This window comes from Lonchura striata, chromosome 21, assembly GCF_050655825.1.
Source record: "Lonchura striata isolate lonStrDom1 chromosome 21, ASM5065582v1, whole genome shotgun sequence".
NCBI lineage: Eukaryota > Metazoa > Chordata > Aves > Passeriformes > Estrildidae > Lonchura > Lonchura striata.
The window spans coordinates 4402859-4412533 of NC_140723.1; the positions used below are offsets into that span (position 1 = coordinate 4402859).

Consider the following 9675-nt stretch of genomic DNA (forward strand, 5'->3'; position numbering starts at 1 on the left):
TGTTGGGAAGGTGTTGCTTTCCTGTCGTGTCTCTGGGAGCCGCCTCTTCTGCACGGGAGGTTGGAGTGATGAATCCTTTTGATTATTCTGTCTTTGAGAGATTTGCAGTAGAAGTGTTACATAGCTCCTCTTTGTTTTTTCAGAGTGAAAGAATTGAAAAAGGCCAAGGAACTTGAAGATACGCAGCAGCATCCCGTAGCAATGTGACATTGCTTTTCAGACTGTTTTCATTTTCTGTTTTTAGCAGAGACATGCAACAACAACAAAAATACCCACTGCAGTTCTGGAAATACCAGCTGCAGGATTTTAACAGTAATGTTTTGGTCATTGCATTTGCACTTTCATGGACAACTTTTAATTTGTTCAGCAAGACATCTTGGAACTCAATCTTCTGTTGGATCGTGGGGAAAACAAGACACCAGGAGGAAATTGTGAGTTGCTTCATTCTCCGAGGAGGAAGGAAGAAGCGATTAATTATCCTTTTCATATAGGGCTGTATTAAACAACATGTGGAACTGTACAAATATTATACCAAAAATATTGTTCAGAAAAGGTGGGAATGCACAAGCAACACAAGAATGCTGTTCCTGCACCTGTCAGTCATCTCCAAGAAACTGAAGCTTTGAGAGTCTCAGTGGAGGGGCTTAGATCAGTACATCTTTATTGGGTCCATGCATCCTCATTTCCTTCGCACTCCTGTCCTTTGTGTTTTATTTAAACCTCTACAGCACACTTAATGCAACTTTTTAAATCTGCAGGTTTTTAATACATCCCGTGGGAACTTACAGGAGGGGTTTGGTGTACGAGAGACACGGGTATTGCATGAGGAATGGAGAGAGCAGCTTAAGCAAATTTTACACTTTTTTTTTTGTATTTTTACTAGAACCTGCAAACATATCAACTGTCATGTACTTCCTCTCATATTCAGCACTTTATTTTCTAGCCTTACCTTCATGTACTATTGTTTTAATTAAGTTCTCAAATAATTTGTAAAACATGTAGCTTTTTCTCTTATGTACTTGTCAAACCTCTTGTCATTTTGCAGAGTCACGTACATATGTTGCCTGGACATTTTATGCCACCTAAAGATCAGTGGTGCTGCATTCTGGCCAGTAAATTTCTTATTTTGGCTACTTCATCAAAATCTGGGCAGTTTCTGTATATATAGAAGGTAGAAATGGAAAATGAGAAAAAAATATTTGAAAGGGAATATATTGATTAATTACTAAATATTTTATTCACAAAGGGTCAATAACTTGGCAAGATAAAATTATTATTTGTATAGTTTTGTCTGAATGAACGAGAAGAGTGTGGATGTATTGTTTGTACATATTGTATATATTAAAGAGATATGTGCATGAACTCAAGAAAAAGAAATGAACAAAGCAAAGCATTAGTGGCTATGGTCTGTAAAATGAAACAAAAACTTTATTTCACTATAAGAAACTTTATTTTAAATGTTCTTTAGAAGAACATTTTTGCTAAAGCATGACTAAATGGCAAAAAAGAGCTACTGTATTTAGACTTAGGAAAAAAAAGGCAGAGCAACATTACTTTAAAAAAAAAAAAAAGAAAAAAAGGATATGTTTACATTTGATTTTGGCTACCAGGAGTTTGGTTCAGTTGGGTTTAATTTATGTATTCCTTCCTTCTTTTTTTTTACCCCCGTCTTTTTTTTTTCCTTTTTTTTTTTTTGCCAATGGTGCCAAGTAATGTGAATGCTAATATTGCTTAAGAAAATTAAGTTACTTTTGCAAAGCAGATAATCATAAGAGTACAAAAACCGTATCTAGCTTAACACCATACACTCACTCCAATAAAGAACACTTAGAATGAACATAAAATGAAAAAAAATAAATAAATAGTACGAAAGTAGAAAATATGTTTCACATTTTCATATCTCCTGCTGGAAGTCAGAAAATGTAATAAAAATTGCACAAAAAATTTTAAAAAATTAAGTAAAACTTAAAAAAAAAAAAAGATGCAAACTGATCCTGTAGGGGTGTCATGGTATATTGCTATTTCCACATAGTGAGGAGCCAAAGAAATTAGATTTTTTTTAAATTGAGCTACTAATTTAAAACTGTCACAAATTCTCAACAATGGGAACCAGTTCTGATCTTCATTACACAGGAATGTAAGGGAAGAAACTCCTGAAGTCCGTGTCATTACTTGTGGGTCACGTACATGTGTCTGAGATCAGAAACTGCTCCTGTCTGTTTGTCTCACTCGTGGCAGTTTAAAATTTCTGAATGAACTTGTGTAAATTTGAGATTGTTAGTTTTGGAATAGTTGTTCTTGCTTGATCCCGGCCACCAACTGCAATGTTTAAACGCAAGGCTTGTTGTGAAGCCAAAAAATATTCACACATAGGAAGCTTTGAAACTGGTGTCTTTAAAAGAAGAGTAAAAACAAAGATTGTGGCAAAAAAACTGGGGTCAGTGCTCTTGGTGCCTTTTCTATAATTGTACCTGTTTTTAATTACTTCTTTTCACTGCCAGCATTGAATTACAGTAGATGTGCTATAGCTCATTATCAGAATTCTCTTGTACATTTCTGAACTGCTGCTTTATGACCTGATTCAATTTTAAAAAAAGGGAAAAAAGCAAAACAAATGGCCTGGCGCTCACACTGTGCCTGTGGGCAGCCTCGTGGCCTCAATTTACTGTCTGCAATTGGAACATTAACCATTAAATTTTCTTCTCACACCAAAACAGAACAGGAGACGCTGGAGAATCTCCTTTGGAATGAATTGGAAATGCTCTGTATTAGTACTGGAAGAACTCTTGACATTTTGAAACTGAAATACTGCACCCATTAACCAATACGTGACAATATAGAATTGATCTGTTCCAAACAAGAGTAGTGACCTCAGTGGAAATGTTTTAACTCCTCGTCTTTACAGAAAACGATTCAGTAATATACAGAGCTATTTCAAATTACTCTTCCAGATCCATGGGCCTGGTGGTGTATCTACTAATCTAGATCCTGCTTCAGCCAAACGTTTAAGCCTGTGCTGGCTGTGAAGCATGCAGGCAGTTCTGCAGCACAGCTCCAGGACTCCTGGCGTGCTTGGAGCCAGTTCAGCTCCCAAGTGCTTTGTTGTGTCGGGCCGTAACCCTTCAGTGTGTCACTGGGGAGGGAGCAGCTCTCCCCCGCAGTGAAGTGATTCTTCGAACCCTCTTCTTGGTTGTGGAACTTAACATTTTCACCTAAGATAAGTAAGTGCAGCTTTCTAGGAAAATTCAAATTCCCAAGTGCCAGGAGCCAGATTTTCTGTCTTCTGATAATAGAATCGCTCCTTTGTGAAACACATTCGACAGCAGTAATACTGTGTGAAAGAAATACAGAATATAACATGAACCCCCTCTCTGGTTGCACGCTTATGGCAGTTCCACACAATAGCTGGTGCCCAATGGGGGGTCCCCAAGACTTGCATGTAAAACTAGTATAGATGTCTTCTCTTTTGTAAGTTTTATTTTTGTAACTGTGCATGTAAAGCATCACTGAATCAATGGATCTGTTGAAGAACTCAGCTGCTGGAACCATGCAAAATGTTTTGAATTGCCCTTAAAATATGGAAAATGTTTTCTGAATGCTTTATATTCTTTCTGCTGTAAATTAAAAAAGAAAATTTCCCCATACAAAGTGTGTGCCTTCTTCTGAACACGTCTCTTCTTCTGAACACCTCTTCCATCCTTCTTTGAGAACAAAGTAGTCCTTTAGTCACTCTTAAGGAACCACACACAAAAAAAAGTTTCTGCTCTACACGACCTGCTTGTAAGAATATTGCATCTGATTTCTTACAGGTTATGATGTAACAGTCCACAGCCTGCCCATGAGCAGGTGCAGCCCCCAGAACTTTGTTTGCAGTTCCTCTGCAGTGGGCAGTCACTTCCAAGGTTTTTTGTGAGAAACCATATAGAGCTGGTAGCAAAATAAATCCTACAGTGTACACAAAGCAGAGTGAAACAGCAGAATTCAAGAGGGCTGCTGATGCAGAAACCTGAGAGGTCACATTTAATGATACAATTAACTGAGACACAATAACTGTTGCGCTAATAAGTATGTTGCTCCGCTCACATGAACTGGTCCTCGGGAACAAAACTTGTACCAGACTAATGGCAAGCCCAGCAGGCAAAACCTGAAAGCAGGTTTAATAAATTAATTATCTGGTCTGTCAGAGACTGTGTTAGTACCATCATGAGTAAGCTTTTCCAAAACCCAGCTCCACAACTGAAGATTTCAATAAGAGTTTCTTCTTGACTGCAGAGAAAGTTTGATTACGTTTCTCTTTTAGAATAAATCAGCATTTAACTCTCCAAATCGCTCCCATTTTTCCATCTTACATAGCTGTTAGTTGCTGGGTTCTTTCCTATCGTGGCGGGTTGACCCAGTCCTGAAAGAAGGCGCCTCCTCCTTCATCCCCAGGGGCATCGCGGGAGAGAACTGAAGACCAAACATGAGGGAAAAAGAAATGCCCGGGATGAGATAAAGTTTGATAAGGAGGGGAAAAATAAAAGATAACTCAGAATACGTGGTGCAAAGGCAGCCAGCGCCTCCCTCCCACCGGTGCCCTGCGGAGTTCGGTGTTCGCTGGCGGAGCAGCCCCGGGGCTCCTGCGGGAGCGCTGCCGGCAGCACCGACCCCCGGCGTGTGACCGTGACCGGCCCTGCTCGGGGCACCGACAGCTCCGTGCGGCTGCCGGGAGCGGCGGCTCCAGCCCCGCCGGGACCGGGCGGCGAGCGCGGGGCGGCCCTGCAGCCAGGGCGGGGGACAAGGACAAAGATAAGGACATGGACAAAGACAAACACACCCCCGGCTCCCCTCGTGCGCTGCACGGAGCGCTCGGACACGAGTGACAACGGCACGGAACGCTCTTGGCTGTGTCTGTCTGTCCGTGCGTCCCTCCCCGCGTGTCCGTGCCCCTGTCAGTGTGTGCGTCTGTGTGCCCATGTCTGTCTGTCCGTGTGTCTGTGTCTGTCCGTGTGTCCGTGCCCGGCCGCTCTCCCCGTTCCGTTGTTGCCGTTGCCGTTCCCGTGCCCGCCCGGGGCGGGCGGTGCCGGCCCAGCGCCCGGCAGCGGCCGCAGCCCCGCCCCTGCAGCCCGCGGGGGCAGGGCCATGGCCCGGCCCCGGTCCGACTCCGCCCCGCGCCCCGCTCCGCTCTCGCCCATCGCCCCCGCCCCGGTCCCGCCCCGGCCCCGGTCCATCGCCGCCCCGGTCCCGGCCGTCGCACATCGCCCCCGTCCCGGTCCTGTCCCGGTCCCGGCCGTCGCACATCGCCCCCGTTCCTATCCCGCCCGGGCCCGAGCCCGTCGCGCCCGCCCCGAGCCCGGCCCGGGTCCCGCCCATCGCCCCGAGCCCGCCCCGTGACTCGTCAGCGCGGGCGCCGCGCGCAGCTCCCGCTGGACCCGCCCGGGCGCTGCCGCCGCCCCGTCCTCGTCCCACCGCCAGGATGTGAGTGCGGGGCGAGCGGGGGACGCGGGCAGCGGGGCGATCCGGGGAGCGGGGGACGCGGGCAGCGGGGCGGGCGCAGCGGCGGCGGGAGCAGGGCCCAGCCCGGTCCGGCCCGCGGGCGGGGTGCCGGGAGGGGTGCGCGGCGGGGCCGGCGGCGGAGGCGAGGCCCGGCCCGGCCGAGCCCGGGGCCGCCCGCCGGAGCCGCTGCTCGGGCCGGGAGCGGGGCACCGGCCGGGCTGCCCCGCCAGCCCCGGGCGCGGCTCGGAGCGGGGCCCGCCCTGCCCGGCACCGGGGCGTTGCTCTGTTTGCAGCCTCGCAGGAAGCGCTGTCATTTCCGAGGCTGTTCACCTGGCACTGAAGCGGCACCAAAGGGTGGTGGCAGCGCCAAAACAGTGACACTGTGCCGGCACCGAGCCTTGCCCCGGCTCCAGCGCCAAAACAGTGACACTGTGCCGGCACCGAGCCTTGCTCCGGCTCCGGTGCCAAAACAGTGACACTGTGCCGGCTCCGAGCCTTGCCCCGGCTCCGGTGCCAAAACAGTGACCCTGTGCCGGCTCCGAGCCTTGCCCCGGCTCCGGTGCCAAAACAGTGACACTGTGCCGGCTCCGAGCCTTGCCCCGGCTCCCGCGCTGTGCCTGCACTCGTTACGTGCAGTTAGAGGCCAATGTCTAAATGTGTATACACAGGAAACAGACTTGGCTGCTTGGAGTGCCAGGGTGCACTAAACAAGCTTTCACATCTGATGTGAAAGAGCTAAGAACATGGAAAAGGAAATTGAGTGCTGATAGTTCTAGAGATGTGCATTAAAACCTGGCCAGGTGGTGAAAAGGTAATGAAGAGTATGTACAGAAGCTCTTGCATCCGTTATAAAGATGCAGAGTGTTGTAGCTGGTAAAAAGAACTCTGTTACGAATTTAAAGCTGGCCAAAAGTAAATTTTTGTGTTTTCCAAATACTTTTTCCTTCTGGTGCATTCTCTTGTTCCATATCAACCATTTCAAAAGAATACAGAAGTGTCACTGGAAAATCACATAGCTATAATAAGTATTAAGTTTTTGTATTTTATTTTTTGTAAACTACTATTGCTTGAAACTTAGTACCTGTGTTCATATGGGAAAGAAAGAACACCCTGAGTCCAAATTGCTCACTGAGGCCTATGGAGCATTGCTGGAGCTGACCCCTGCCTCATTGCAATGTGTGGTGTTAGCAAGCCACTGCTGCCTCTTGGGACAGCATGCAATTTGTTCACAAGATGTTTGGGACACTGCATGAGTTGTGCTCACTGACAGCTGTTAAAACACCATTTCTGCAGTAAGAAAGTGCCCTGTATTTATTACATGGATACCAGTGTCCCATTTTCAGGACTGTCAGATGTCTAATGGTGCCTTTCTTTACCACAGGTCGGCCAATGTCCCTGGAAGCTCAAATATGGCTGCTGGCAGCAATCGCCGGCTTCAGCAAACCCAGCACCAAGTAGACGAGGTAAAAGTCTGGTCTGCTAGTAGTGTCAGCCTCTTCCTGCAGGAAACCTGTGCAGTTAGAAGGGATATTTTTTTCCAGAGCAGTTTTCCCTTCATTATATGAAGGGGAAGCAAACAGAAGTTCCCAGTGTCCAAACATCAGCTGCAGTCTTGGTGCAAGATTTGGCATAAGTAATGACAAAAACCTTTGTTTATAGCCATGAGAGCTGGCTACCAAATGTGATTCTTGTGGAGTCCAAAAGCCAGGCTGGCAAGTATTTCTTGACATGGTTTACTATCATGTTTATATTCCTCAACTCCTTCTGAAGCAAGTCAGGAATTGTTTCCCAGGTCTGAGGGCATGCCAGCACTACTGACTTTTTAAAACAGGCATTCAGGGCTTTTAGCCATAAGTGGATTTCATAGTTTTCTTGAAGTTTATGGCTGAATATACTAAAAGGCAATAGCTCCTGCTTCTGAGAAAGCACGGAGTACCTCGTGCAGCTGCTTGCTGTCTGTGATTATGTTGCACACCACTTACTGTAAGTGTTGAACTGCTGTAGGTTGTTGACATCATGAGAGTGAACGTGGACAAGGTTTTGGAGCGGGATCAGAAGCTGTCAGAGCTGGATGACCGTGCTGATGCCCTGCAAGCAGGGGCTTCCCAGTTCGAGACCAGCGCTGCCAAGCTGAAGAGGAAGTATTGGTGGAAGAACTGCAAGGTAACCTCGGCTTGTGTGCTCACTCTGCGCCTGTAACGCTGTCACATCTGTGTTTCAAAAGGCAGGAAATGTTTAGCCAATGTTTTTTAAGTCACAGCATCTAGTTTTTAAAGCATGGCATTACTTTTTAAAGTAACAAGCAGCTGTGTTACCGGCCGTGCTGCCCTAGGCAGGATCTTGTCTGATAATGGCCAGAGGGAAGCATGTCAGTAATCTGAGGCTTTGAGAAACAAGAAGAAAAAGCTAAAAATGCATAGCTTGAATTAATGTGTGGGAAGTATTAGAAAGTGGAAGAAGCTCACTCAGACTCCTGTACTTGTAGCTGTTGCCAAAGGTTGGATTCATCTTTGGTGAGTAACAGAACAGCTTGTGCATTCACTTGGGACAGGCTTTATGTGGAGAAAGTCATATTGCTCTTTTTGCCTGTGTGCATGGCCTGCCACCTCTGAGTGCTAGTAGTGGATTAAGCTTGCTGACTGAAGAACCTTTGCTTGCTACATTAGATCTGACAACCAGTGCTAAAAGTCCCTTGCAGGGGCTGTTTTCCTGTACCCTGAGGGGCTTTTGGTGCTGTTGCATGCTGTGTAGTAAGTGTTGTATGTCTTTTTTTCACAGATGTGGGCGATATTGATAGGTGTTGTTGTCATTATCATCGTCATCATTATTAGTAAGTTTGACCAAAATGGGGGTTTCTCCTAGATTTGGAATGGATGGTGTTAATTTGTTGACTGGTACAGTTTAAGCAAAGGCAGGATACTCAGCTGGAGTATATCCAACGTGAATCTGAAATAGCAGTGATGGATTTAACAACAATTGCATGCAGTGCGTGGCAGACTGTGATAACGTGGGAGCTCCAGTACTGGAATCTCAACCACAAGTGAGGGTGACAAAGGTGAAAGTGAAAATAGCAAGGACTTGGAAACCAGGAACAGACTTGGGTTTATTTTACAGCTGCCTGCTGCAGAAGTGTAACATGAGTTTCCACACACTGTCCTTGTCTGAGAACTGTTATCATCTGCCTTGACTTCCTGCTTTCTTGTGGCAGTTATGAGTGCGCTGCCGTAACAGGGAGGTTTGATCAGAGGTTTGGCTGCTGAGTGAAATGAGGTTAAAATTGGGTTAGGATAGAGAGCCAGGTGTGGAATGGTTCAGTCTTTGAGTCCTCATGGAATTGCTGAGGGTTTAAAGGGGAGACAAAGTTTTTAAGTTTGTGCTGTAACAGTAACAAGCACAGCAGTAACCATTGACAGCAGATACATAGTCCCATGTGCGAACACAAGGGAAAAATACAACTGAGAAAACCAACATGGGCAAATTCTTAGATTTAAGGGTTAATCAACTGAGAAAACCAACATGGGCAAATTCTTAGATTTAAGGGTTAATCTCTATTATCTTAAATTCTTAAAATGCAGGATTGTTATGATGAGGGGATGAAGGACATTGCCCAACTTTTCTTTTTTTCTTTTTGTAGTCTGGAGTGCATATTCATGAATTACAAGAAGAAGCTCCATTCAACCGAAGGTGCCTTTGAGAATCTCCTTCAACCTCTCCACTTCAAGCCTGCTGCCTCCTCAGCCCGTTTACTGCTATTTAAAGCGAAACTCTTTTGATGATCGCGACGTTTACTAACCTCACTGGCGGCCTTAAGACACTCCCGTCATTAATCACTAACCAGCAGCTCCGGCCCGCGCCTCGCCTCAGCGGCCGGGCCGGGCCCCGCCCCCTTGGCCACGCCCCGGGGCGGGGCCGGCGCCGCACGTGGCGGCGGGGCATGCGCGCGCACGGGGGCCGCGTGCGGCGCCGCGTGAGGGGCGGGGCTCCGCCCCCGCCCGCGCGGGCCCCGCCCCCCGCGCGCGGGCTCCTCCAATAAAAAGCGGCTCCGACCCCGCCTCCGCCTCCTGCTGTGTCCGCGGGGCGCGGCGCACGCGGCGCGGGTGTGTGGGAGCGGCGCCGCCGCGTGCGCCGCCGTTACGTAACGGCGCGCGGCGGGGGCGCGGCCCCTCAGGGCGCTCCCGGCCCGCCGCGGGGGCTGCCCGG

The 9675-nt window shown here is 47.7% G+C and overlaps 2 protein-coding genes across 20 annotated transcripts in view; both read left to right on the forward strand.

Annotated features, from left to right (window-relative positions):
- Positions 1 to 3648, forward strand: part of CAMTA1 (calmodulin binding transcription activator 1) — a 225140-nt gene extending 221492 nt beyond the window's left edge. For all 19 annotated transcript variants that reach the window (XM_085558864.1, XM_085558869.1, XM_085558865.1 and 16 more), the window contains one exon: positions 144 to 3648. In XM_085558864.1, coding sequence (XP_085414990.1) covers positions 144 to 207 — 64 coding nt within the window. In that variant the 3' untranslated portion in view covers positions 208 to 3648. The remainder of the gene's footprint in view (positions 1 to 143) is intronic.
- A 1306-nt stretch (positions 3649 to 4954) lies between these two features.
- On the forward strand, positions 4955 to 9521 carry VAMP3 (vesicle associated membrane protein 3). Its single transcript, XM_085559088.1, has 6 exons — positions 4955 to 5457; positions 6857 to 6938; positions 7480 to 7638; positions 7961 to 7988; positions 8254 to 8305; positions 9110 to 9521. The coding sequence occupies exons 1-6, from the start codon at positions 4955 to 4957 to the stop codon at positions 9246 to 9248; spliced, it is 963 nt and encodes a 320-aa protein (XP_085415214.1). The 3' UTR covers positions 9249 to 9521.
- Positions 9522 to 9675: the final 154 nt, after the last annotated feature.

Excerpts from the sequence above, each read along its gene's own strand:
- VAMP3 (XM_085559088.1), top strand. The coding sequence starts at position 4,955 with ATGTCTGTCTGTCCGTGTGTCTGTGTCTGTCCGTGTGTCCGTGCCCGG. Across the intron at positions 6,939-7,479 it reads CCCAGCACCAAGTAGACGAG|GTTGTTGACATCATGAGAGT; the intron begins GTAAAAGTCTGG and ends GAACTGCTGTAG. Across the intron at positions 8,306-9,109 it reads TATCATCGTCATCATTATTA|TCTGGAGTGCATATTCATGA; the intron begins GTAAGTTTGACC and ends TTCTTTTTGTAG.